General features: G+C 40.4%; 2 protein-coding genes across 6 annotated transcripts in view; both read left to right on the top strand.

Moving 5' to 3' along the window:
• arhgef1b (Rho guanine nucleotide exchange factor (GEF) 1b) overlaps positions 1-23,742 on the top strand; it is a 40,389-nt gene extending 16,647 nt beyond the window's left edge. For 2 of the 5 annotated variants that reach the window (XM_061050224.1, XM_061050228.1), the window contains 30 exons: positions 791-877; positions 980-1,093; positions 2,907-3,005; positions 4,482-4,524; positions 4,645-4,750; positions 6,449-6,589; positions 8,515-8,544; positions 9,439-9,550; positions 9,832-9,904; positions 10,116-10,145; positions 10,493-10,693; positions 11,170-11,311; positions 13,273-13,437; positions 14,450-14,640; positions 14,755-14,901; positions 15,204-15,286; positions 15,603-15,728; positions 16,022-16,136; positions 16,681-16,781; positions 16,949-17,023; positions 17,114-17,189; positions 17,973-18,140; positions 18,234-18,321; positions 18,404-18,511; positions 18,663-18,715; positions 18,824-18,967; positions 19,085-19,210; positions 19,663-19,853; positions 20,374-20,478; positions 20,853-23,742. In XM_061050224.1, the coding sequence (XP_060906207.1) occupies positions 791-877; positions 980-1,093; positions 2,907-3,005; positions 4,482-4,524; positions 4,645-4,750; positions 6,449-6,589; positions 8,515-8,544; positions 9,439-9,550; positions 9,832-9,904; positions 10,116-10,145; positions 10,493-10,693; positions 11,170-11,311; positions 13,273-13,437; positions 14,450-14,640; positions 14,755-14,901; positions 15,204-15,286; positions 15,603-15,728; positions 16,022-16,136; positions 16,681-16,781; positions 16,949-17,023; positions 17,114-17,189; positions 17,973-18,140; positions 18,234-18,321; positions 18,404-18,511; positions 18,663-18,715; positions 18,824-18,967; positions 19,085-19,210; positions 19,663-19,853; positions 20,374-20,448 (3,210 nt within the window). In that variant the 3' untranslated portion in view covers positions 20,449-20,478; positions 20,853-23,742. The remainder of the gene's footprint in view (positions 1-790; positions 878-979; positions 1,094-2,906; positions 3,006-4,481; positions 4,525-4,644; positions 4,751-6,448; positions 6,590-8,514; positions 8,545-9,438; positions 9,551-9,831; positions 9,905-10,115; positions 10,146-10,492; positions 10,694-11,169; positions 11,312-13,272; positions 13,438-14,449; positions 14,641-14,754; positions 14,902-15,203; positions 15,287-15,602; positions 15,729-16,021; positions 16,137-16,680; positions 16,782-16,948; positions 17,024-17,113; positions 17,190-17,972; positions 18,141-18,233; positions 18,322-18,403; positions 18,512-18,662; positions 18,716-18,823; positions 18,968-19,084; positions 19,211-19,662; positions 19,854-20,373; positions 20,479-20,852) is intronic. The other 3 variants (XM_061050225.1, XM_061050226.1, XM_061050227.1) reach the window with 3 other exon arrangements.
• A 166-nt stretch (positions 23,743-23,908) lies between these two features.
• cd79a (CD79a molecule, immunoglobulin-associated alpha) lies at positions 23,909-27,255 on the top strand. Its single transcript, XM_061050248.1, has 5 exons — positions 23,909-24,062; positions 24,432-24,758; positions 25,422-25,537; positions 26,260-26,322; positions 26,514-27,255. The coding sequence occupies exons 1-5, from the start codon at positions 24,023-24,025 to the stop codon at positions 26,637-26,639; spliced, it is 672 nt and encodes a 223-aa protein (XP_060906231.1). The 5' UTR covers positions 23,909-24,022; the 3' UTR covers positions 26,640-27,255.
• Positions 27,256-27,461: the final 206 nt, after the last annotated feature.

Below are 27,461 nucleotides of genomic sequence, written 5' to 3'. Positions count from 1 at the left end.
ACTTCCTGAGCAAAATGTGTCCAAACTTCAGTGAAAGCTCAGATCGAAAAGGTTGTTTGCAGTGAATGTTAAACACTGACTTATTCCCCCCTGATTTCTAGACCTGAACTAAATGTTTTAATGTGGCCTGGGGGAAGAGAACTTTTAGCATTTCACAGAAAATCAACCTGATAAATAAAATAGTGAAAGTTATTCAGTTAAAAACCTTTTTAATTGCTTCATTATCAGCCAATTATATTTCATTATTGGTCTCCCATTACCATGAACTCACAAATTATTTCAGGAGGGACTAAGTTTTATGAAGAAAAGTAAAAAAATATTGTATGCTTTGTCAGTAGTTTCCCATTTGTAGAATATTTTAGTCAATTAGTAGAAAAGTTATTTTTAGTGAAAAGAGACAATATTTACATTTTCTTAACCTTTGACTGATGCTTTTTATTTCTTTGCCTTGAATTCTCATATGAATGGGATCCTACAATTACACCTACAGTATACACACACATCTTTCTCTCTCTCTCTCTCTCTCTCTCTCTCTCTCACTCTCTCTCTCTCCTGAGGAGGCGGGATTGGAGATTGGACCCTGGGATGTTTCCCGTCTTTCCTGCTTGATGTTTTTTTTTTTCACTTGTAAAGTTCACTGTGTCCGATCTTTAATCTGGCTTTATGTCTGGCTCGGCTCAGCGGGGGCTCAGGATGTCAAAGAAGTAGCCTACTGGTTGAAAGTATAGCTTATAATGTTTGCTAATTGTCTCGTTTTCTCTTCCCCCTCTCTCTCTCTCTCTCTCCACAGCCGGGCGCCTTTGGGGCTCAGTGCTCTAACCCAGCCATGAGCATCATCGGGGCTGAGGATGAGGATTTTGAGAACGATCTGAATGATGTGAGTGACTTGTGGAAAGTTAGCTACATCATCTCTCAGCTGTATTTTTATTATTTTATTTAAATTTTTCTTATTTCTGTATGCTTCGATCATCTCTCTCAGGTGGCCGATGACCATTGCCCAACCTTCAACTTCATAGAAAACTTGAAGGATCGGCCGACCCACCTGCTGGTCTTCATGCAACATGTCATTCTACAGTTTGACCCTGCTCCCCTGGTGAGATCTCTGTAATGTACCACCCTGTACAGGATCTGTTTCAGGCCTGATTTCAGCCATCTCACTGCACAAGTCTGAACAGATCATTTTTAATCAATGCAGTTGTCTACACGGTCCATATCAAGTCTTAGGTTACAGCTGCTCTTTATAAACACAATCTGAGCATGGGAGCAAGCACCGCGTTACAGTGTGTGTGTGTGTGTGTGTGTGTGTACATGAAAGAGAGTGAGCACTCAACCTTAATGCTCTTTAGTTGTTGTTCATTTACCGTAGGTGTTGAAAAGGGAAAAAAATGATCAGTGACAATTATTATAGTTATAAATTAAAGTATAGTTAAAAACTTAAATCAAATATTTAATGTACTGACATCACAACCTGGAAAGTTGTTGATTTTTGTAACTCTTTACATACAAATTATTTATCAATAATTATTATTTTTAATTAATGCAAAAATGCATGGTTGCATGTTATGGTATCAAAATGTCTAATTTGTACAGGAAGATGCCTGATGGATTGACTAAGATCAGTAGAAGTATTCAGTAGTTGCAGACACTGATCTAGAGTGTGGTCAAAATATCAAACAAGCTGCAAAAAGCAACAGAAGTTTTCTTTCTCATTAGACCCTCTCCAAATGTGTGTATTTGATAGTGTTAGTTCACATTTATACAGCAAGTAGAGAGAGTGGTGTGCATGACCAAAGGTCTTTGTTTGAATTGAACTGAAGGCTTTGCGGTTACATGGTATTTATCTGAACCACAGGCCCACCTGGATGCCTCTCATATATGTGTTTGTTTAAAGAACTGAACAGTGATGACTGAAATAACAATCCAAATTCATCTTTATTTAAAGTCAACCAAGTTTTGGACACTGACATAATCACTGCGTAACAAGTACAGTCCTTTTCACCTGAGCCCCTCTAAACACAAACAGTCAGTTTTTCACCTTAAGGACATTTTAATATCACCCCCCCCCCCCCTTAAAAAAACATGTTACAAGATGAATTGTACAGCTGTAACTTAAATTTTTTCTGAAGTATGCATTGGAATAGTTTTTAAACAGGAGTGCACTTTCAGCCCTGTTGTGTTTGTGTGTGTACACCTGAATACATGTGTGTCAGTGCTGACATAAAGCATGCCTGTGCTCTCCCCCTTTGTGACACTGTGACCCACCCAGGTACTGTTACATGTCCCAAAATGTCTTGTCATTATGATTAAAGTAGTATTTGATGAACAGCTCGGCCATTTGTTCATTTTTATATCAACATCTGGACTGGAACCACAAGTAGAGATGCATCAATAGTGAAAATCAGGGCCGATAATCGATGTGAAAAATAACAATTTAGACGACTGCAGATCCTCACGATACCAATGTTTTTTCATTACTTGTTTTGGTGTAAGACTCCCAACTGGCCGACATTTTCTGACACGTTTGACCTTGAAATCAGATCGGAGTTAGTCCAACAGATGACTTTAACTTTAACTAAGTGCTTGCCAGCGTTAAATTGATACACAACGTCAGGTAAACATTGGCTCCTGACATCCGTTCATGTCACATTAGTTGCCGATTGGCCGATGTCTGTCAACAGGGCTGGTATCGACAGGTACCGATGTAAATGACGCATCAGTGCATCCCTACTTTGATGAACATCAGGTACAAATTTGTGAGACACATTTTTTTGATGTGATGTCAGTGCTTGACTTCATCAAGCAGCTTAATGTACACAGAAACAGGGCAGAGAAACCTTATTCACAGCTAATGAAACTTGAAATATGTTTGGCTTTCTGTGATCTTGTGTCCATCTCTTTCCTCTCAGCTGTGTTACCTTCATGCTGACCTCTTCAGGAACCTCAGTGCCAAAGAGACCAAGAAGCAGTTTGTGGAGTTCTACAACACTTTCTTGGATAAGGGTGCAGTAAGTAACACACTACACAACATTTACTGTAGGACACAGTCTGTACGGCACTGAAACGGAGACGCAAACAACTTATTGTGACCCTGAATGACATGGGGGGGAGGTTTATAGAGTTAAATATAAACTTACAATAAAGGAAATATAATTAAATGGTTCATTAAAGTCATAAATATAGTATGTCATGCGTCTTAACAAAATTAGAAAAACCTTATTCGACTTATATTGCCTAAATGTTTGAATGTTTTTACTGCTTTGGGCTCTATTCATGCACTCTCTTACAGAGCGAGTGATTTACAGTTAGCACTTTTCACTTGAGGAAGCTCAGTAAGTTTGATGACCTGAAGAGACCCCTTTTCATTTCCGCTCAGTGTGTCTGGACTCTTTCACTTTTTTTTTTTCTTTTTTTTTTAAGTCAGTCGTTGGTTTGGACACAGCAACCTTATGTGATTCAATTACTGTAGCAGATGGACAGCACTGCTGATTACTGCTGCAGATTTTATAAGACTTGAATTATCAAATTTATATTTGCAATATTTTGTGTTTTAAAAAATTTTCCAATTGTCATTTAATGATAGACTTCAAGTTCAAACTCACTAAATATTTTGTAGCTCTGTGTGTTATTGATTTTTATGGTATGTATGATGAATCATTCAGGTGAAGGCCCTCCTGCAACATAGATAATTGATTCTTTCCCTTTTTGTTGTATCAATTGGCTTTTGATACGGTGCTTTGCTGTAGTCTTTAAGTCTCTTGTCTCTGGTGGAGAGAGGAACACGCTGTGTACACACGCTTTATTTGCGAGTGCACAGCGTTTTTCTTGGCCCTGTTTGCTCTGTCCCTGCATCACTCTTCACTTCCTCTCTGTCGTCTCTTCCCTTCACACCTGCTCGCTGTCAGCTCTCTGTTGCTGTATGCTGTATCCTCCTCACAACTCCTGCTCTGTACATGTGTGTCAATCACTGCCTCTCTGTTTCTCTCTCTCTGTCCAGCCCCACAGCTTCCTGTCAGGATCGTGGGAAAGCCCTTTTGTTGGCCCTCTCTTAACGTGTCTTTTTTAAACACCTCTCTTTAGTATACCCATTGACTTAAACTTAGCCCATGTTGGCCCCCCCGACCTGCTCAGGGCGATGCAATCGCCTCATTTTGAATATGGATTTCAATTGGTTGTTTTTTATTTGTAGTGTTGAAATGACCCCTTGTGGTGTAATGGTGTTACTGCACACTGTATTTGGCTTCTGTTAAGCAGTTCAAAAATAATCAAAAACATGTTAGTCATTAAGGCTTTTACAGGACTGCTGTGTTAGAGTACATACGTTTTAGCTAAATGTAACGAAGAAACCAGAAACTGAGAGTACGGTAGATAAAAGCAAAAAAGATTCAATCTTCTGTTATGAATTCTTAATTTTTCTATTGTCTCTACTTCAAATACTCTTGTTCAACTCTGTATTTATTATTTTTTTTATTTTTGCCCTTCAGGTTCTCAGAGTGGCCATCTCCCCTGAGATATGCTATGAACTGGGTGAGTTATATGTCTTTGTCCTATTTTATTTTTGTATCCAGACCAATTATAAAGTATTTGATAAATGCACGCGCCTCAGCTTCACCCTCTTCTGACCTTCTCCTGGCCCCCTTCTCTTAGACCGAACTCGTCCAGATCTGCTTACTGAGGAAACCCAAAGGCGTTTCACTCATGAAATTCAGATTCTGCAGGCTGCAGAAGTGGCCAAACAGCTGGAAGATTTCAGGTGAGAAACCTGATCCCTTCTCTAACTGGGTCCTAACCCTCACCCTTCATGTGAGCATTGAAACAGTAAAACACACAGTTTGGAAGTAGTGTGAGAATGATTTTATACCTATGAAGATATTTAAAAGTCAGTAGTTTAACCCTGAGCGGAAATCTTTTGGTCTTTATATTTGACACCACATTAGCTTTGCCAGTTATGAAAAGGAAAGTAAATTTAGATCATTGTAAACATCTGTTAGAGTCAAACAATCCTGCATGCTTTCCATGCTGCTTCTAGAATATATATTTAAAATGTTCTGGCTCAATAAAATATAAAGTCTTATATGAATTAAAGTTCAAGGGGTTTATTTAATTTATTTATTAATAAATGTAATTTATAGGATTTGGACAGTGCACATGCTAAATTTTGTCCATAGTCCTATAGCAGGTACTAACAATATCATTGTTTAAGAGGAGGTGTTCACACATCCAACTATCTCATGAAGTAGGTGCATAGGACATGAAACTATCACATTGAAAAACAAAAAATCCCCCACACTACTCTTGCTCTGCATCACCAATTATTTAGAAAAAAAATACAAAACCTTTTGGTCCCTCTGAACCTTTGTCAAGTGCGTTCTCAAACTATTATTACATGATCTAAAGTAGACAATGCTCCACCTACTGTGTCTGCTGAGGTGAGGGCACATTGAGTCTAATAAGAGTCACTCACCCCAATATCTACCACAATATCTACATCTACAGCCATGTCAGTACTGTAATATTTTCCTGCTCATGAACATGAATTCTGTAAAACTTGACCTCATGTATATTAACCATCTGTTACATGATCACACATTTACTATCAAACTCATCTCAGCATGTTTGCACTACTCACCACTGCACTATTTTCTTATTTAGCCTTTTATATGTTAGTCTTTGCTCATTTATGTCTATAGTGTGTGAGTCTAACATTAAATATAGATATTTAATGTTGTACTTTTGTACACTGAGAGCACAGTTGACTGACGCCAAATTCCTTGTGTGTCTAAGCATACATGGACAATAAAGCTGATTCTGATTCTTATATACGTATGAAGGCAAGAACACACAAACAAAAACACATTTGACCGGCACAAGAACAGAGAAATGGACACATTTTGTTACATAAGAAATAACAATTGGCTAGTTTGAAATGCAGGATGAGCCAGAAGCCCCATGAATGGGCACCAGGAGTGAAGACAGATACTGTATGAGCACAGGACTGGTTTGTTTTTTTAACCAGTTTTCTTTTAAAGGTTAAGTACCGGTAAGTATCACAGACCCTGATATAAATTGGTAAAAAGTTCCAGGAATGTGTGTCTCTTTCAGACGCCATTCTTTGACTAAATTCAAGGAGCATAAACAGAAGAAAAGGTCATTTTGATTTTCTTTCATTGTGTATTTAACTTTAGGATGGGCATTTAGTTTGAATGTAAATCAAGCTTAAAAAACAAATGTCAATCAAGGAGAAGATATGAAGAAGAGGTAAGTTCAGCAGTCCCTCTGAGCAGATTTAGAAGTGTTATGATGAAGTATGTTGTATGCATGGTAATACGCTGAGAGGCCTTCTTCATCGGCCTTACTTTGTGTGTCTGCTCATCAGGATACTTTCATCTGCATCTTGTAGCATTATTTGTTCTCAATATCAACCTTCATCCTTCTGCTTTGTCTGGCACAGGCAGAAGAGGATGATGGGTATGACCCCCAACGAGGCTGAGCTCATTGATGTGGACAGCCACTATCCCACCGACCGCGTCCCCATTGAGATGAAGGAGAAGTCTGTAGCTGAGAACCTGCTGGATAAGATGTCTGAAACACAGTGAGTGTATTTCTCTTAGACTGGGCTTTACAAAACCAATAAAAACAAAAAAAATTAAAAGCACTGCCTGTTTGAAAGAACTGTTGTAGAACCAGGCCGTTCTTGAAGGATACATTTGAATATATTTTGTGTAAAGACATGTTGGATGAGTGGTGTCTGGAGCACTTGGATGATCATGAATCTTACACAGTTGAGTAAACAGGAAAGCAATAATCAAGTGTTTTTAAACAATACTTGAGTCCTTGAGCAGTAATCAAGTTTTTTTAAACAATACTTGAGTACTTGAGACGATTAAAATCCTGCATCAATAAACACTAAAGAAGAAGGACAACTGTGACTCCCTTTGAGCATTTTGCTTGTCTGTACTGCTCGCAGCAATTCAGTACAGCTGTTGATCCGTCCCGACAGCATGACTGGAACCAAATATGTCTTTGCTTTTTGTATGTTCAACTTATAAGATGTTCTAGTTATATCGTAAGCAATGCACATAACTAATCAAGTACAAATCTGACAGACAGAAACACAGCTGGAGAGGGAGAAAAACAAGCTCACTGGACTAGAGAACCACAGAGGCAATGGTGATTGGAAGAGAGCACAGTAGAGTGAGGAAGGAAGTGAAGAGGCAGGAGGAGGAAAAGATGGAGTCAGCAGTGCCACGCTGGCAGGAAGGCCCTCTGCTGGCATTTTGCCAACCAGAGGGAGGGATGGTGATGGTGAGGGGTTAACACAGTCAAAGATAAGAGGGGCAGAGAAAGGGCCAGAGGTTTATCGCATGCAGCATAGCACCTGCCCTGGACACGGTTAAAGAAAGAAAAGCAAGAGATCATGAGGAAAGTTAATCTATCCTTGACCCCGTGGCAGACTGTAATGTGTTATCGCCTGCAAGAAGCCAGTGAGACGGAGAGGGTGAGCAGGCTGGGGAGAGGGCAGAGGACTGTCTAACTTCATCTTGTCAGGAGAGAGGGGGAAAAAATGAACAGAAAACAAAAGAAGATGCACTTGACAAAACAACACTGTCAGTGGCACACCTGCAAAGTGAACTCTATCCAAGACGGGATAATTCACACAGCCTGATCTCTTTCTCTACCAACAAACAAACAATTCTTTCACTTCTCTCTTTTCATCCTCCCTTACAATCATTGCCCTTTTTTCCCTCTCTTACACTCCCCCACACTCCCCCACACTCTTGCACCCAGTAACCCTCATCAGACACCCCCCCCCCCGCCCCCCAATTCCTTCCACAACAAAGTGACCTCACCCCAGCTGTTTCTTATTGGTTTCTCTCATGATGAGAACAAGACTGCCAGACAATTTGATTGGATTATGCAAGGAGATCCCGGGGAAACCCCTCCCACCCTTTATGTCCATAGCAAAACACCAGTATCCGATTTCCACAATATTGCCTGCCTGTTGCATCAGACTAAAACAGAGTTAAATAGACATTTCCGCTTTGCTGGACCATTCTCGACTCCCTTTGCAGACAGCTTACAGTACAGACAAACCGAGCAGACAAAGTTTTAGACAGTCTTAGTTTGACTTATTTGCTGGTTTCTGAGCGTGCTCGTTGAATTTTGATTATTTCGAAAATTTAAAGAGGTGCGGCTTTGGATGCATCTTTTACTTTTTTGATATATTTTATTTTTATTTTTATTTTTCTCCTTTTTTTTCGTGCATATCTTAGAATATGTTCAATAGCTTCTGCTCTGAACACAATAACACATCAATCAACTTGGAGTTGGATCAGGAAAAGCTTAGTTGCTTCAGATTCCACAGGCCTAAAACACACTTAACTATCTGTAGAGCGAGAGAAAGAAAACATGCTACTTAAAAGGAAGAGGTGAGCTTTATGCTGCAAAATGAGAATCCTGTTTTAGAAGTTTTTCTTTTGTAATAGGAAACATAACTGACAGACTCTCTTCTTTCAGACCCTCTATCGTCTCAGACGAGGAAAAATGGTGAGTAAAGTTGTTTGTATTTTTAAAGTAGTCCAAAGGTTTTGCATGAGTGATGAATGTGAGTGCGTATTCAAATGTGGCTGATTAAATACCTGCATTCCCGCCAAGCCTGGGTGTGTCCGAGCCAAAGAATTTTGCATACTGCGTGAATTCTCATTTAAAAAATGTCTTTCTGTAGGGTTCTCTTAAGACGATGTCTTTTCTAATAGCATACATCTTTGTACTTTCTTTCAAAATGCTCTTGATCAAAGCTATTAAGGGAATCAGATGCATTGATAATTTAGAACTTCTTGATTCATTTATTGCACATAAAGTAAATTACTAAACCATGTCATGCATACCTTGTATTCCCTCAGCAGATCTAGTTCTTTATGCTTGGAGTTCTTTATGTTGCAGGCAGTGTATTCAGACTCTGTAAAACGGTGACTGCTGATGCAAGACACTTGTGCTTTTGTTTTGTGCATATCCCCAGAGGCTCCTCCCTCAGGTCCTTTTTTTCCCCCCTCTAACTCCTCATATTTCCCTCGACTCCTCCTTTTCTTTTTGAAATCTTTTTTTCCCCCTCACTGCTCTTTTCAGCTCCTCTCTTTCTGGATTTCTTTAACTCTCCACTTCTGTGCATCTATGCATCCTCATTTTCAACCTCCTTGCACTCTCCATTCTGTGCATGTCTTTCAGCATCATCTTGACTGACACCAGAGACTGTGCAAATACACTACAGACTGATTCTTCTAAACGAAAAAGTTTTAATTTTTCTCCCAAGCATTGCCCTGAATTCAAATGAGTTTATTTTCCCCAAGGAAAAAAATCCTGTCACGGTGAATTTAAAGAACTAATATTACTGGGAAGTATTACAAATGATTAATCAATAGTTTTCTCTCACTTTTCCTGTAGCCAATCCATCTTTGCAGCGGTGGTCTTTTACATGAAGCACCTCGGTGTTAAAACCAGAGCAGTCGACAGTAAGAAGTCCAGAGGAGGCTTCTTCAGGAGGCAACTGGTAAAGGTACGCTACCATCTCCCACGCAGAAGGATTGCATTAGTTTAACATTTCTATACAATATGGTAATTGAAGTCATTTAAAAAACTGGTTATCAGAAATGTCAATTACTTCACTACTGTCCTTTTCATTCAGTCTTTTTGGGTTATCATTTGTTATTTTGAGCCATGAGATGTTCTTCTTTATTTTAGTAATTTTTCTATTTACATTATTTAATAAAAATGTTCAATTTACTCATGTTTCATTGTTCTTTCTTACTTTCTGTCCTGCCTGCGTTATCTTTCAAGAATAAGAAGGATGAACCCTCAAGGTCCAAGCCTAGAGGAGTGTTTCCAATCCCCAGCTGGATTGCAGGAAACAGTATGTATCTCTTCTCTATCTGTACCCTGTATTTTACCCGGGCAATCTTATGATTTTTCAAGGCATTTAAATTTACAATCTGTAAATGAACATATTATGTATATTTATTATTGTGCATTAAAGTGACATGAATACATGCAGTATTTCTAAATGTTGATGTCCATGAATGATTTGGATATGAGAACTGTCCTGCACTTCTCTCCTGTTACAGCTGATGTCAAACCTAAGACGGAGGCTGAAGGTACTAGTCATCCACAGTTCCCCACACCCTCCCCTCTTATGTGTAGAAAGGTCACATCCCTACTAATCACCCCATAAGCATGTCTGCATGTCCCGAATCAAACTGTGAGGGGATGTGGGTGGTTGTTCTATGAAACAAAAACTTCACACTTCTCTTGTTTGCAGCCCTGTTGGTGTTCTCTTATACCCAACTAACCCTTTCATTTACAACAGAGGGCCTAATTGCACTGTACTCATCCTGTGTGTGCGTCTCTTTTGACTGAAGTGCTTTTGGTTCTATTTTTTCTGCACCTGCTTTTAGCTGTAGTGCAGCTATCCTAAACAGTTGCTACTTTTCTTCATCTCCAGCGGAAAAGGAGAAGGTCAATCCAGAGCGCAAGGGTCTGGCTCCTGGCAGAGGCTCCTTGACTGACTCTGCAGCCCCCTCTCTCCCCAGCAAGAAGTCTGGTTCCAGTGCAAGCCCTGCCTCCCTGCCGGGGTTAGAGATCAGTGACGGGTCAGGCAACAACATCATCACCACCAACAGTCCTAAATCTTCACAAACCGATGGTAAGCCTGTTCCCTGGGTTGGTTTGATGAAATCTAAAGTGTGTCACCAGAGTGGTTTATTCATTACAGTCTTTTTTTTATCAGCAGCTAGACTCTCCTCACAGTAGCTTTAGCTTGTTTAGCAGTTATAGTGTTAACCATATTTAACTTGTTCAGCTTGATAGTTTGCAAATATTTAGTGAAGATTGTAAATATATGCTGTTAGAAAAACCATCAGAAATCAACAAGGTTATTCAAATGTCACATGTTAATGCCCATACTTCATTCTGTCCATGTTTTGGAACTTTTTGACAATTCTTTTTGAACACCAAAAAAACCTAAATCCTCTGGCTCACCTAAGACTACACTTGTGTGTTACACAATTTGGCACCTGAAAAAAACATGTCGTAATTGTACGTGTTGTTTTCTTTTTATTCCGAAAGAATGCAACATGTAACCCCTCATTTGTTCTGTCATGCTCCCTCCTAATCTTCCAGGGCTATCAAGTAATCGCTTGGAGCCTCTGACTCTGTCAGACGGAGGCGACGTGTCACCTGTCGGGCCGGCTGGAGGGCTGACTATCGGGGAGACTTTTTCAACCAGCGAAACTCCTACAGAGGAGAATCTGGAGAAAGAGAGGTGAGGAGGATAGAGACGGTACACAGTAACATTCAGAAAGTGACAGTATAACTGCAGGGTAGGGACTGTGTATGTAATTACAGGAGAAGTGATCGTTGTCAGATTATAGTTAGACTGTACGGGACATGCTCAGTTAGAACAAAAAAAAGGGGGAGGTGTCTGAAGTGCTCAGGCTGAGGGAGCGTGGTAAAAGTCCCCCAGCTGTCTGTCCCTGCTGTGTGCAAGCTTCTGTCATGCTGCCCGTTGCTCGCTAGCTAACAGAGCCTGCAGTTCTGTGAAGGACCCTCAACAGGTGAACTTGGACCAGGTCTTCCCTACAAGCCCTATTCCCTTCCTCCTCTTCCTGCCCTCATCCATTTTCCCTCTCACAATGGCATGTATGCTTTCTTCCTAATACCATTCTGTCCATTCTGTGTTCTTTAATGTGTCCTGTTTCATGTTTGCAATGGAGCTTCATTGCATTTTTGTTGTTGCATTTAGTCGTTGTTTGTGCAGTTCGGATTGTCTTGTGTTTTATTTTTTTTGGATTTGAGTAAAATTTAGGTTATAACTTCAGTGGTTTCTTCCACACTTAGACATGTGTACAGGGCCTGATAAAAGTGGAGTCTTTCTCTGCTGCAGCGTTCTACCTTCTAAGCAGTTTTGGCTTTTTAAGGCAAACTAGAGAATGATGGTAACATCGCATTCATCATTTAGTCTTAAGTTTGATTTTAAACAACTATATTTCTCCAGATAAGTTTAAGAAAGGGGAGCTTAGCTTGACACTGTGCTTATTTTAGTTATTTATAAAGCAAACTATAGGTTTATCCTTAAATCTTTGTCACTCACCTCATGTGCTTTTCAAGGTGTCTGCATATGTTGTGGCCAGGGCCCGTCCTCTGTCCTGCTTGTCTCCACAGTGTGTGCGGTTCCATGTTGTGCCAGGGGCTTGGCATCGTATTATTTGGCATGCTACTCTGACAGTGGTTCAACTCGTTCGGTATACAATGTTGAGTTTGACGTTGCATGTTATGGTTGTTACTTACTGGCTTGCAGTGGTTGGAAAAAAGGCGAGCAAGTAACAATGTGGTGTCCCGTGTTTTCACAGAAGGAAGAGGTGGGTGTCTGCGCCTTGACAGAGTCATGGACACGCTTCAGGCCTTACGCTGATCAAACAACACACAAACAAAGCATACACAATCACATGGAAACACTCCTCCTATTGAATGATAACATGACTGATTCACAACACAAACACATGGCTAAGTATCATGTACCTGCCTGTGAAGGATTTAGCTTGATTGTTGAGGTCAGTTGGATCATTTTTAATGGATGTGATGCAGGTTGTATGGATTTTGAGAAATGTTGACCATTAAAGTTGGTACAAAGATTATTTAGAAGCAATGCATGGCTACTTTTTGTACTTACTATTCCACATGGGCTCATTAGGAATGTCAAAGGCATTCAAGTGGGGCCATGCTTATTGTTAATGAAGCATACTCTATATGTTTAATCGTCTATACAGTATATGCATGTCATATGTCACGCATATTTACTTTGCATGATCATAACATTTTCTGTTTTTGATGAAATCTTTTCTCTTTTTGTTAGACATCATTTGCTCTACTGGAATCCATTTCTTTGCCTTCATAATTTCCACAAATATAGTGTAAAAACTGACTGCATGTGACTTTGATATGTTCTCTTCTACTTTCCTTCCCTTATAAAACACATCTTCCTTCTTGTATCACTTCTGTCTATTCTTTTGGCATCTCTCTATTTTTCTTCTTTCCATCATTTTGTTCTTTATTTCTCCTTGTCCTCACTCTCTTGCCTCTTTTACTATTTGCTTAACTTTCGGTCCTCTCCTGCATTTCTCCTCCTCTTTCTTTTTCTATTCCACTTCCTCCTCCCTTCGTCTATTTCCCTATCCTTTCTCACCTAATCCTCTACCCATCCTGTACCACCTTCCTTCCCTATAGTAGGAAAGTGGGGCGTAGCGAGAGTGCCCGTGTGGACCGGCACTCCTCACGGCGCCGCGGCTCTTCCCGGGCCAAGCAGTCTCGCTCTCGGAGCGATGTGGACCTCCAGCCACCATCTACCACGACGACGACACCTTCACCACTTAACCCCCAGCACCTCCATCCGTAAGATGGACAAACCCCTTATTAAAGCCTCTGTGATCAGAGCGGTGCACAGCAGGGACAGACAGGATTTCAAACACTGGCAGATATGAAAGAAATCAGTTTAACAAAAAAAGATCAGAATCAGAATAATGGTGGATCAAACCCATCGGGCTCATTCAGAAAAAAAAAGATTTGTCAAGTTGTAAGGGATGTTGAAACAGTTAGAAACATGAATTTTATAAAGGGCAGTCCTCCATTGTTCAGTCTGGCTTTTAAATGACTGTCTGACAGATTTCTCTTTAACCGTTGACCTGTGTTGCGACAGACATGCTGTGATTTACAGTTAAATCACAATTTTCTCTGGTAGGTCAGGCATTAAACTCTCAATTGCAGGGGAATGATTTTTGAATCAAGTCAATGTTGATGATTGGGTAAAGATTAGGGCCTTTCAGTCTTTCATGAAAGGTTAATTAGTGTACCATTATTTTTCTCTGATTACACAACAGGATCAATTGAGCTGTGTCATACCTCAGAGGGGGGGGGGGGGGGTAGTGAAAAGGTGAATGAGTCAAAGTAAGCCATTTTTATAATAATGAAAGCACTTTGAGTTGTTAAAAAAACTTCAGTTGGTTTAATCACCTTCAATTTGGAATATTACGTTTCAAAGCCAGTCAGCTGAATGCTTTTGCCGAAAAATATCAATCCCAAGATGCAACTTCTTGCCGCTATTAGTTTGAAGTCTCAACTTGTACAGAAAAAAACAACAGGTCATGGTGGATAGCTTATCTGCTCGAGGCTCAGGCTAGCTTTTTACCATCCCTACATTATTGAATGATAAGACATGTCTCGTGTGCATATGGAAATACAGTGAGCTGTTTGTTGTTGTTGTTGTTGGTGCACAGCCAACAACCACCATGAGTCCCACAAGAGTGTGAAGTCTTAAGTCTCTTTACAGTAAACTGGGTCATACTTAAAACTGTGCTGTATGATCCAGTCTAAGTGAATCACCCTCACGCCTCCTTTTGTTTCGCAGTTCCGATGGACTGGTTTTAAGTCCCGAAGGGCCCGGCCACTCTCCCACCAGCCCCTCCCCACAGCTGGAGGAGATGGAGCCACGGCTCCTGGAGTTCGAGCAGGACCCGCCCAACTGGAGGGAGCAGGCCTCCCCTGAAGCCCTATCCAGTCTCAGCAAGAAGGAGACCAAGAGGCAGGAGATCATCAACGGTGAGGAGGAGAGAGAGGAAGCAACATGTGATAAAAAGGAAAGACATGTGTAGATAAACCAGGCTGCAGTGTGTGCTCTCCTTTATTCCGTGTCTGCCCCCTCTCTCCTCTCAGAGTTGTTTGCGACTGAGCATGCCCACGTGCGGATGCTCAGTGTCCTGCAGATGGTTTTCTCCAGGCCTTTGGAGAGAGAAGAGCTCCTGACCGCCACAGAGCTGGCTGCCATCTTCCCCAACCTGGATGAGATCATTGAACTGCACTGTGAGTGTTCCTGCCAGGAGGCTGTCTTGATTTCGAATCTCGTCAGAGTCAGACACATGAACTGGCTGTCTAGTGCTCTCCCTCCGGACCGAGAAAACCATGAAATTAATTTGTTCTGTGAAATGAACATGAGCTGACAGTGTGAAGGTGCTTGTGTTGTATGTTAATCCAGTGATAAAGGCATGTACTACTTGATTATTTGAACAGGATATAACTGGATTTTAAAGTGTTTAGCACCCAGCCTTCAACAGTGCTCTCTCATTGTGTTAAAAAAGTACCAAAAAATATGTTTTTGTTACCAGATAACTTCTACGAGAACCTGAAGGAAATGCGTTTGCATGAGAACTTTGTAGTTAAATCCATCAGCACCACAATGCTCAACACAGTGAGTCATCTTTCTATTTATATCACCCTGCTCCCTTTTCTCTTAACAACTCAAACTGATATATCTGCTGATTTAATTAAACATCATTCTGTGCCGAAGTCTCATTTTGTAGCTATCCAAAGTGCTAAATTCTATTCATTACCATGATATAGTCATCATTCTACTCTGTAACTTTCCCAGTCCCTTCTCTGCCTACCCATCTTTTCTCCTCTTGTTCTTTACTTCTTGCCAGCACAACACAGTGTGATATTGTGATATTGTGTGTTTGTGTGTGTGTGTGCGTGTGTGTGTGTGTGCGTGTGTGTGTGTGTTCCAGTTTGGAGGCCCAGAGGGGGAGTGGTTCCAGAAACTGACAGCCCGTTTCTGCAGTCACCAGTCGTGGGCCTTGGACCAGATCAAGAGCAGGCGGAAGAGGGACCCACGCTTCAACTCTTTCATACAGGTAACACACGCACACAAATACATGTATACACACAAACACACACACACACACACACACACACACACACACACACACACAAACAGATAAACTGACGTCAAAGCGTTTTTTTATAGATTGAACAGGAAGTCACACATCGATGGGTGCATTCTCCGATACATGGACATGCAAGAAATAGCATAAGTGGTTTGAACATTTAAATCCATTCACACTTTGTGTTTTTGTGTGTGTGTGTGTGTGTGTGTGTGTGTGTGTGTGTGTGTGTGTGTGTGTGTGTGTTATTGTTTAAATCCCAGGAGGCAGAGAGTAAGCCCCAGTGCCGCAGGCTGCAGCTCAAGGACATCATTCCCATCGAGATGCAGAGACTGACCAAATACCCGTTGCTGTTGAACAATATTGCGAAGAACACAGGTGTGTGTGTGATTTTGTGGCTCACATTTGTGTGGAAGGCAGAATGGCCATTCCATAAAATATTAACATTATTTATGAGACCATTTGTTTGTTTGTGTGTGTCTTATTAATGCTCGTTATTTTAATCTACAAAAGAGAAAAATATATTGAGGTATATTAAGCAAATGGCCGATCTTTCCCAGAGAGAGAGAGAGAGAGAACCCTTTTGAAAGTAACATAAAGGAAGTAAATGTTTACAATAAACAGAAGTTTCATCCACTGATGACCACATGTTTGATTTAAATGCAGATTTTTTGAGCATTTTTAGTTAAAATGCAGCAGTGCAGTATTCAAACATTTAGCTGTATCTGTCAATCTATATCAGAACACAGGATAAATGTGGGTAATATTTGCCCTCCAGTCTTAAGCACACCAACAAAACACTTAAACAATCGATTACTGTCCGTCACCGAGTCTCGTGTACCCTCGTGATTTATGGCTTTAGTTTGGACTCCTCTGTGAAAGCTATATTTTTTTAACCTCTGTGTTTTCTGTCTCTCCACAGAGAACTCAACGGAGAAGGAGAGGATCCAGCAGAGCGCAGAGTGCTGCAAAAAGATCCTCAACCACGTCAACGAGGAGGTCAAAGTGATGGAGAACCTATTGGTGAGAAACACACAATCCATCACTCAGCACACTGTTATGTGGTGATTGAGCACCAATTGGAGTCTGCTAAATTCATTTTGAGGCCTCTGAAGGTCTCTGCTTGTTAGACGACTTCTTCTGTCCATCCTCCGTCTGACCCCCTCACCTTTCTCTTTGTCTGTTCCCAGACTCTGAAGGACTACCAGCGTAGATTGGACACATCAGGGCTCAAACCCAGTAATGAGCTTTATACTGAATATAAGGTGAAGATCTTTCAGCAAAGTTTGTGTACACTCACTGTTGCAAAGAAGTGCTCCCACATTTTTGCTGAAAGAAGTTTCTTTCTTTTCTAGAACGTCGACCTGACCCAGAAGAAGATGCTTTATGAAGGTCCTCTGACCTGGAGAGTCACAAAGGAAAAGGCACTTGGTAATTATTTGATTGTGTGAGATAACGGACATAAAACTGCCTTGTGGTACATATTTGTTCTGTTACTGGAATAAAGACAAACAAACATGTTCAGGATCATTTTAAACAAAAAAGTCATTTAAATTAAAGGGGTCATATTATGAAAAATCCACTTTTACAGTGTTAATGTGTTTGAACATATATTTGGGTAAACTGAGTGTCTACCGACCCACAAAATGTGAAATAAACCCATCCAGTCCTTTGTTTGGAGTCGGCACAAGTCTAACAACACAGAGAAAAGTGCTCACTGAGCCTACGTACATATTTTAAACAGACTATGGGAAGGACGCACCAGGCTCACTTAAATATTTATTATCTTAATTTGAAAAAATACAGTTTGAACTCTCTGGCACACAGGCAAAAAAAACAAAAAACAAACACAGAGCATGATTTATTCTGGGATATTTAAATTTTTTATCAGTGTTTCTGTTTTCATTTCCCTTTTTTCAAATGTCAAGATAAAGGTTTGCTTTAAAAAGAAAACCAGCTGCATTGCAGGGGCTTTCTATGAGATCTCACCTATTCTGTTAACTTTAACTTTTTAAAGTTTAAATTGAATGCTGTTACTTTAGTTTAATTTCAATTCTCTTACATTTGGTAAAGTCCTATGCAGCCGTTTTACATGACAATCAAAGCCATTCGCTTTAAAAGTTATGTGAAATTGGTTATAATAAATATATAATGTAAAAAAAAATCTTAAGCTATATGAAATTAAATTAAAAAAAATGTCTCTCTGTCTCCTAGAGGTGCAGTGCGTGTTGCTCGGGGATCTGCTGGTGCTTCTGCAGAGACAGGACGATAAGATGGTCCTCAAATGTCAGAGCAAGAGCAACATCGCCATTCAGGAGGGAAAGCAGATGCTGAGCCCCATTATCAAGCTGGACTCAGTCTTCCTTCGAGAGGTGGCCACAGGTGAGCTTTACAAAGTATATACACAAATAAATAAACACAGTCACTTCCACTGTGGGATCAGTGCAGCTCAACCTTCTGTTTCTTCCTGTTAAGATCGAAAGGCCTTCTACGTCATATTCACTTGGGACAGCGGGGCTCAGATCTATGAACTGGTGGCTCAGTCTCTTGCAGAGAGAAAGATGTAAGTGTCATTGAGAAAAAAACAAGGATGAATCCTGTTTGTACCAGCGGGTAAATCATGATTTGTGTTTTTGTGTTTGCAGCTGGACTGATGTGATTAAGACAGCAGTGGATGATCTGAAGAAGAGCGGAACACCCATAAAGTTGATGCTGCCTCCTGGAAGCGGAGGACCTCCCTTCAGTCCTTTCTCGTATGTGTGTGTGTGTGTGTGTGTGTGTGTGTGTGTGTGTGTGTGTGTGTGTGTACCTACTCTGTGAATAAAAAACAAGATGTACTCATCACCTGCCAGAGTTCACCCATCTTAAAATATCTCATTTCTTTTGCCATCTTCTTTCCGTCAGACTGACTGCCCCTTTGAGCCCGACGGAGAATGGAGGTTTGAAAAGCAGCAGTGGTGAGATGGCCGCGCTTCATCAGCCGAACACTTAAACAACTTTGTTATTATTTCACATTTCTAAGATCTTGAACCAAAACTGAAGGCCTGCCCTGTTTCTGTCTTCAGATCGAGATAAGGACAGCTTGACAGATGACAAGTCCTTAGACCCCCGGCACAGGCTGATCGATTTCCTGTCGGACAAAGGCTTCGACTTGATCGGCCACTCCAACAGCGATCAGGAGAAGGTGGCTAACAGTGCTTTGGATGAAGGTGAATGGAGGTCCTCCTTTTGCTTATTATAGATGACTTTCATTAAACTAACTGCCCTGTCTTTTATAACAGCTTGTATTAAAATGTCCTTTTAATAAAATGTGTCTCCTGCGTTAGTCATGTCGCTGAAAAGGCTGTTGATCGGCAGCATCAGCCTATCAGAAGACTCGCAGCCTGATGAAGAAAACGCAGAGGACCAATCAGAGCGGCCCAGCCAAGAAACAGATGGCTCTCTGTCAACAGGTACTGCAGACATTTTTGTAACTGACATTTTGGGAAATACTTATTTTATTCGATGTCTTGCAGTCAGGCAGATTAGAAGATTGAAGCTAGCAGTAACTTGAGCTTAGAGTAAAGACCAGCTGCAGGAGAATAAGAAAACTTGCCCATTTTATCCAAAAGATATGCTCTTTATAAATACTTTGGAGGTGCTGGTGGGCCATTTTCGAAGTAGCCAGACTGGAAATTTTGAACCTGTATGAATCATTATGCTAAGCTAAGCTTATATTCTCCTAGCTGCAGTTCATATCACAAAGAGAGATGAGATAGTGTTCATCATCTTTGCATCTGAAGAGAGAAAGCTTTAAATCAAAGGTTGAAATGGTGTGAAATATCAGTTTAACTGGTCTAAATCCCCAGTAATTCAGAACAGAAATGACTCTTGACTCATCTTAATTGAGTGTTTGCATCCTCAGAAGACGGCCAAACCACAGACAGAGCAGCGCAGGAGGAGGAGGAGAACGATAACTTGTGTGAAAAAGAAGGTGCAGAGATGAAGGGAGAGGAGGAGAAGAGCATCAGCGCGCCCCTGGTGCTGTCCCAGGAGAGGATGGAAGAAGTGTGCAGGAGGCTCCACAGTCTGCAGGAACAACTAAATAGACTACAGGTGAGGGGAGGGGAACAGAGAGAGAGACATGAGAATGTTGAGAAAACCTTGCAGAGAGCAGATAGTATGACGGGGCAGATAAAGATGAGAGACATAACAAAAGATGGGAGCCGGCTGGAAAGAGACACACAGTCAAACATGGAGGATTTCACTGAGGATAACTTAAGTAAGGAGCGAGCTGTGGTGTAGTTTGGACAAATGGGGCCAAAATGGCACAAAAGAGAAACTAGAGAATAGAAAACCATTTAACCACTGCTGTTATTGCTTGGCTCAAAATTGCTTTGTGAAATTGGACTTCTCTGAAAATGGCTATTATGTCCAGCGCTTGCAATGGGATGTGTCAGAGAAGCAGCGAGGGAGACGAAGAGAGGATGTTAAGAGGAGGAGGTTGAAGTGTGTGTTTTTGTGTGTGTGTGTGTGTGTGTGTGTGTGTGTGTGTGTGAGGGGGGCTGAGGGGGATGCGGGGGATGCAAGTGCCTGTCCTCGGTTCCTAAGGTGTTATTGATTTTGTGTGTTGCAGACTGTAGAGGAGGAGCACCACAGACTGCAGGAGGCCCTTTCCAAGTTCTCTCTGGAGGGGGGAAACTTCCAGTAAGACACCACCGCGCCACCTGCTGGCCTTAAGGTGAGAACACTGAGGTAGAAATTTAAAGCGAGAGAAGACAAACTTATTATTAACTTATCTTATCACTTTTATCATTTTTCCTGTTTTAATTTTTAAGTTTCTTTCTTTGTGTTATGTTTAATTGTTGGTCTTCCATAGTTCTGGGGAGGGAGGGAGAGAGGAAGAGAAATGGGGGTCAGAAAGAAAAAAGAAAGTGGGAGTTTGGGATTTCTTTCTTCCTTCCTCTACTACATCAACATTCATCATTTGTGTGTCTAAATGGAACTGAAACTGTAAAAGTAAAAAGGACAAATACAGGATTTGAATACTGAGTGGGGGAAATGTGTTTATCATGAAGGTCATTGACTGTAATGTCTTTATTTTCTTCTCCTTAGATTTGTACTGGCGCTGGTTTGAAGTGCAAGAGTTCTTTTCAGTGGCTCTACCTGGAAAATCCTAAATCCTCACACCTGGACCTTTTGCTGCCTAAGGGGGGCTTTTGTGCACAGTGCAGTGGTTCAGTGATGAATCATGGGAGGTGTGTGCAGGTGTCAGTGCGGATGTTCGTGTGCATTCTTAATAGAGTGGTACACATACAAACGGGACCTCCTACTTTTGAGCGGGGTGTTGTTTTTGTGGATGGGTGCCAAGAAAACAAAAAACTAAAGCAATATTTTTTTTTGCAGTGAGGAGAGATGCTGCCTAACAAGAATGTTATTATGATTGTGATCTGCTGTAACACACATACGCACACCAGAGACACGCATGCCAGAAAATAAATTACATTATTGCCAAAAGTAGATGTACAAAAGATGAGAAATGAGCTGTAACCAGGTGGAGCCTTAAAGGGCCAATGTAGCGTTTGACGATTTATTGAAACTACTACTGCTGATATATAGTGTTATTTCTAGTTTATGCCAAAGCACCACAGAGATGCACTTTGTTCAAACCAAAACAAGTCGACACCCGCACTGTTTTTGCAACATTTACTCTATTGCTCTCTATTCAATACAGTCTGGGCTTCATGTAAGCAGCCCGCATTATTTAGAAGATTTCATTCATGAAAGTGTGTGTATGTGTGTTACAAAGTTTTTAACTGCTTTTTTTGGAGGGTTCTTATTGTTCTAAGGTCAAATAGAAACATTTATAAATAGTGGCACTATAGGTAATCAATGCTGTCAATAATGGAGATTTGTTTGTATTTACTGCTTTTATTTATTCCTCTGTCGGGTCTGTGTTGCCTCACCTGAGTGAAACTGTTACAGTACTGGGTCAAAGGAAGACGGAGAAGTGAGACGGAGAAAAGAAAATACATATGAGAAGGTGAACTGAGAATGTGCACATTAGATGGAGGTAGAGAGAGAAGGGGAGCGATGATGGGATTGGGAGCGAGTTCAGAAAGAGGTTGGGTTGTTGCTTTGGTTCATTTGAAACTAGTTTGGACATGAAAACCTGAAAATAGGATTTGCACTCAGTGCTAGAAAAATACTCACAAAAGTCTCTTAATGTTGGCTGTCTACTTCCCCCACACAAGGTTCACATCCCCACAGACATAATACATTGCATAATATGACTATAGAGTCACAGTAGAAAAACATATTTTCTTCCCCTTGTTGCAGCATTTGAATCAAAATGGAGCCCTGTCTGCCTTTGTTTTTTATTCAGATTGATTGTACTTGTGATTATGATAGTGGCATGACTGTGTCTGTGCACACAGGACCAAAGACGTAACAAAGATCCTCAGACCAGCTGTTATTGTCTCGCTTGAACTATGTAGTGATCATGTGGTCAATGAAGTGAAGGGATTCAAAAAGTGTGTAAAAGAATAATTCATTGGCTGTCGTTAAAATGATCTGGTTTTCAACTCTTGGATAAATGTAGAAATGACAGAGATGACGATTGTCAGACGTCCCAAGCCCTATGACCAAACCAAAACCAAATGTGTAGTTCTGTCATCTCCAGGAAAAAACAAGAAAAGTTGTCTGTTTTGACTAATAAGTCTAACTAATAGCTGGCACTGACAGTTCTGAGCTGGAAAGAGGGCTTTTCAACACTGCTCGTGCTAATTTGAATGCATGGGAAATGTTCCAGCAGTAAAAAAAAAAAAAAAAAAAAGGACAGGACTACAAGACAGTGAAGTCAGACGAGGATACAAAGGAAACTGAAAGTTTGGAGGAAGGAAAACAGCAGTCTCATTCCAAAGTTCCCCTCAGCAGTTCTGTAATCATGATCACTTCCTGATATGCATTCTCATCCCCCTTTCACCTTACTGAATCTCAGTATGAAATTATGCAAATAATTTAGTTCCATAATTCCTTTGACGGTCACAAGTTAATCATAAAAGTTTGTGTTTTAGCATCGCTGCAGTCTCTTCCTGTGTCTTCCTCTTGATGTTGAAGGAAAACAAAATGTAAAAAAAAGTAACAATTATCACCCCTATTTTCTTTTAATGAAGCTAATTAGCGACACATCTTGATAAGACCCTCACCTGTGACTGCATGATCACCTCATTCTTCACTGTCCATATTTTGTTGCATATTTCATTTGATTTACTTTTCCGGGCCCATGAGGTTTTTATTACTGTTTCCAAAACAAGCTTTTGTAATTATGTACTGTGTGTTTGCCCATTGTGAAGAGAGAGGAGAGGCTTGTCTGTAACGTTGTCTATGAACCAATGAAATGAACAGAAATGAGTCCAGCTCCCAGTGTCCACCCGCTCTGTACTGTGGTGAACAAGCTAACCAATGGGATACATTTAAAAGACATCATCTCACACCAGAAATGTAACTTACAGGCAATTCTAGCTCTCTCCCCCCTCCGGATGCCTTTTCCTCATGAGTTCTAAATACAAATACCTAGATGTATAGAAATGTATTTATAGAGTGGCGCCTTGTTCAAACGATCAAGTTGTTGTCAGGGCTCCTGAGTCTGTAAACACAATCAAAGTCGTTCTGGTGGGGCTGTGAATCTGACCTCTGAGTGTAAGAGAGAAACGACCAAATAAGCATTGACAGGTCATCCCAGGATTCAGATTTTGTGTCCACATCCCTCACATCAATAGGACTCAAGCCCTCCACCAACTCAGAAAAAGACACTGCTTATTTTCTTTTGTTGACATTTTGTCTATCTATAAACAATGAATATGCAAGAACTATACTGTGTATTTGGCTTTTTGATTTTTATTGTGTAAGATGCTCTTTAATGATGTACACTTCAGGAAAATTGTGGTACGTTCTGTTTTTTAATTCTTCATTTTTTTTTTTTAAATAAATTGGGGAAATAAAATCCTGTCTTGTCATTTCATACACTTCTAATCATAAGCCCCGTGTAGTTACAGGTTACAGGTGAGTTGATTTGACTCTGTATGGGTGCTCTCTAGTGCATTCAACTTTAACTTGCAAATGTGGGATGTTCCAAATCCACTGAAGCGTAAATCCTGACAGTGAAAAGCAAGAAAACAGTGTGTTAGTGCAACAACAACTTAGACTGTCATTAGTGTTGTATGAATGATTTGATCTGCACCATTGTGGCCCGTTTTCTCTCAAGATTAAAAACATTTTAAGCAATGGGGACGGTTACAAACGTTCTTCTCTGCAGCTTTGTTGGTGAGTCAAATCAATTTAATACTCACTATAATCTTACATTTTCTTGATACAGTGTAAAAAAAAAAAAAAAAACAGTTTATGTTTGTGTCTGTGTCGAGGCAATTATTTTCTTGGTTAAGTAGAAAATAGGCTTTTCTTCATATTAGTTCATCAAAGCTGAATATATTAAAGTACTTTATAAACGTATCCTTTTTTTTTTTTACATTGAGTTCTGCTTCAGTGAGCCAAATCTCCTGTCAGAGCAGGTGGTGATGTTATCATGTTACATTTTGGCTCCAGTTTAGTTAGTTATTGTGAACATTTAAAGCTTGATTTATTGTCTCCATGGGGGTAAAACCATCATGTTACGTATTGCTGCGCCTTCCACAGTGGTCATCGCTCAGGCTGAGGTGACTTTGAAGGCAGACAGGCCCTTTTTGTGGGTGCAGCACGAACAGACAGCTGTCCTGGAGTGCTGCTACACCAACAAAGGGAAGTCGGAGAGTTTCAAGTGGGTGCGACGTTTTCATGAAGGCAACAAAACCAAAGGTCCATTTAATGTGACTCTGACGGACCTTGTGACTCGAGATGTAGACCCCAAAACATCCTGTGGCGTCCTGAACTTCCTCACGGTCCAGCTGAATGACTCTGGCATGTACCAGTGCTGGCTGGAGGACAGCAGACGCTTAACGCATGGCACCTACCTGCACGTGTACAGTGAGTGAATGAGAGGAGCTTTTTCTGTAGAGCAAACTAGTAACAAATGCAAGTGTGTGTCTGTGTCTGTCTGTGTGTGTATGTCTGTGTGAGTATGTGTGTTTAAAAGAGAGAAATGGAGTCAAGTGAGCTCTAAGCACTACTTACACCTCATAAGCCATAAATCCTGTTAACTGACGTCTAACTGAGAGCTGTGTGAGTGGCAGCAGCCTTACATATGTCAGCTTTGTTCATCTTTATATCATTAGGATGGTCTCGTCACAGTCTGCTGCCCTTTCATTTCCTTTAAATAGCACCAAGATTAGATCAGGCTGTTATCAAGCTAATGTGCGGAGCATTTGTCACACATTTTGCATCATAATCTCATTGAACACAGATGTGCAGAAATGTAAAACCACCACGAAACTCCTCTGGGGATTATGTGTGAGATACATACTACATGTGTGAGTTTATACAGAACACCTTTACCTAATGATGCGTGATATATCATATGTGTAAAACTTCTTTAACTTAATAATGCAGTTGTAAAAAGACCATAAGATTGTTCAATCATTATGCAGTTGGCCTGATTCTAGCATCTTTTGAATATTTACGCTCAGTTCCTTCAATAAAAAATGTGTGGTATGCAAGTAAGTGGTTTTATTTGGTTGTCTGTTTTATTAGAACCGCTGGAGAAGACGATAGACCTGAATGAAAGCACCAAAAACAAGATCCTTATGGCTGAGGGAGTGTTGCTTTTATTTTGTGTGCTCCTGCCTGCTGCCACTCTTATCTTCCAGGTCAGTATGCCACCTTGTTATGACTGCCTGTATGTTTTCTTAATTTAATTTAATTCAAACTTGTAACCTATTTAACATTTATTAAGCCTGGAAACCCTCACTGAGATTAGAAAGCTGTCTTCCAAGAGGGTCCTGGCCAAGACAGACAGCAGCACAGTTAACAAAGTTACTGACAAACAACACACAGCCATAGAAACATATATAGTATAAGATATAGACTCTCATTCATCCGGGTCATGATAATATAAGATACATGACTATAATACATTTAAAAAACATGAAATACCAAACTAAAACTGCAAATATAAGATTGCCCTCAATTTCCAGACAGAACATCTTCAGCCAGATGTGTCTGCCTCACAGTCATGTAACATCCACTTAAAAGCATCCAATGAGAGCATATCATTACATTTCAGATATTATGTAATTTTGTTCCAAGTAAAGGGAGCAGCAAACTTTAACGCCTTTCTCCCCAGTTCAGTTCTGACCTATGGAACTGACAGTGAGAAAAGGTCCTGGGACCGAAGATAATGAGTCCCTGTAGATAAGAAAACAGCAGACCATCCAACATGTGCACATAATGTACCATGATGAGTGAGGGCTTTCAAATGAGTGATAAAGCTCAAAACTGAATGATACAGTGTCCAGAGCAGGTAAGGTTCTTAGAAGAGGTGTGCATATATAAAACATCAGCATTGTCCATTTCTTCTTCCCCCTCACAGTCAAAGAGACATAACAAACTGGAGATGAAGAAAGTGAAGACGGAAGAGGATAACATATATGAGGTGAGTATAAAAACGAGTCACACCCTCTTTGAGTCACAGACATATCATGACAAGTTCATGAGAAATACAAGCCCTGTTTTTAAAAAGGGAACAAGGATAGGTATGGACATGTTGTGTGACTAATCAGTTGACATCAGCCATTGATTTTTTTGTTCTTATTTGATCTCTATCTTCCTTATCTCACACAACAGGGGCTGAATCTGGATGATTGCTGCGCCGCATATGATCAGATTGAACGCTCGCAGACACAGGGCCAGTACCAGGATGTGTGCAATGTTGTGGAGGAAGAGGAGGAGATCCAGCTGGAGAAACCTTAAATCAAATGGAAAAAGGGAATGGAAGAAAGTGTTTACGATAGCTAAAGTCTAAGTGTGTGCTTTCTTAGTATTTGACTTTTGCCGATAAGAAACGAGAGGTAAGATACTTTAATGCCATTGTGTAAATGCTATAGAATTTTCTTGGTGACAATCAGCCCAGCAGCAATAGACAAGATAAAAATACAAACATGCAGATAAAAGATAAAGAAATAAAACATCATATATAACATAAATATATAGTGCTTTTGCACATTGGGTCCAATTTGTGGCACATTAAAAGTGCAGTAGTGCTACGCTGTAAAGAAAAGTCCCTAGCAGTTGTTTGAAGGTGTGTTGTGTGTGATTATGTGCAGGGTGGGTGTGGTGGTGGGCGTGGCTTATATTATCCAGGTAGGTTCTTCGGATGAGGCTCAAGATTATATTTTTGACCTTGGAAACAGCAGTTGAAAAAAGAACATCTGACTAAATGGTCCAGGATCATAGAAACCCTACATCGCCATCGTTCTACATATATGTTATATAGATCTTTTTTCTTTGATACGTAACGCTTCATATGTTTTGTTTTAAAAAGGCTTGTGCTTTGAAACACAAATATGCTACATTTGTTGTCAATCAATTTTGTTTTCATTTTTTCATCTGATATATCTGTCTCTTATACAACTCAGTGTTTGACCTATAGTTATAATAAAGGGAACTTGCTTGTAAATTCATATACCCAATTCCTGAAAAAATAAATACAAGTTTTTCTGACCTTTCAGTCCCCTTCAGCAATTGGGGGTTACTGCATAGTCATTGTAGTAAGCTCAAACTCAATTTAATAAA

This window comes from Labrus mixtus, chromosome 11, assembly GCF_963584025.1.
Source record: "Labrus mixtus chromosome 11, fLabMix1.1, whole genome shotgun sequence".
Taxonomy (NCBI): domain Eukaryota; kingdom Metazoa; phylum Chordata; class Actinopteri; order Labriformes; family Labridae; genus Labrus; species Labrus mixtus.
This window is presented reverse-complemented; position numbering and strand designations above follow the sequence as displayed.

What these genes read in the sequence shown, in the direction of transcription:
- cd79a (XM_061050248.1), top strand. Translation starts at nt 24,023, where the DNA reads ATGGGGACGGTTACAAACGTTCTTCTCTGCAGCTTTGTTG. An exon ending in CTGCCACTCTTATCTTCCAG is followed by an intron (nt 25,538 to 26,259) that starts GTCAGTATGCCA and finishes TCCCCCTCACAG; the next exon opens with TCAAAGAGACATAACAAACT. An exon ending in AAGAGGATAACATATATGAG is followed by an intron (nt 26,323 to 26,513) that starts GTGAGTATAAAA and finishes CTCACACAACAG; the next exon opens with GGGCTGAATCTGGATGATTG.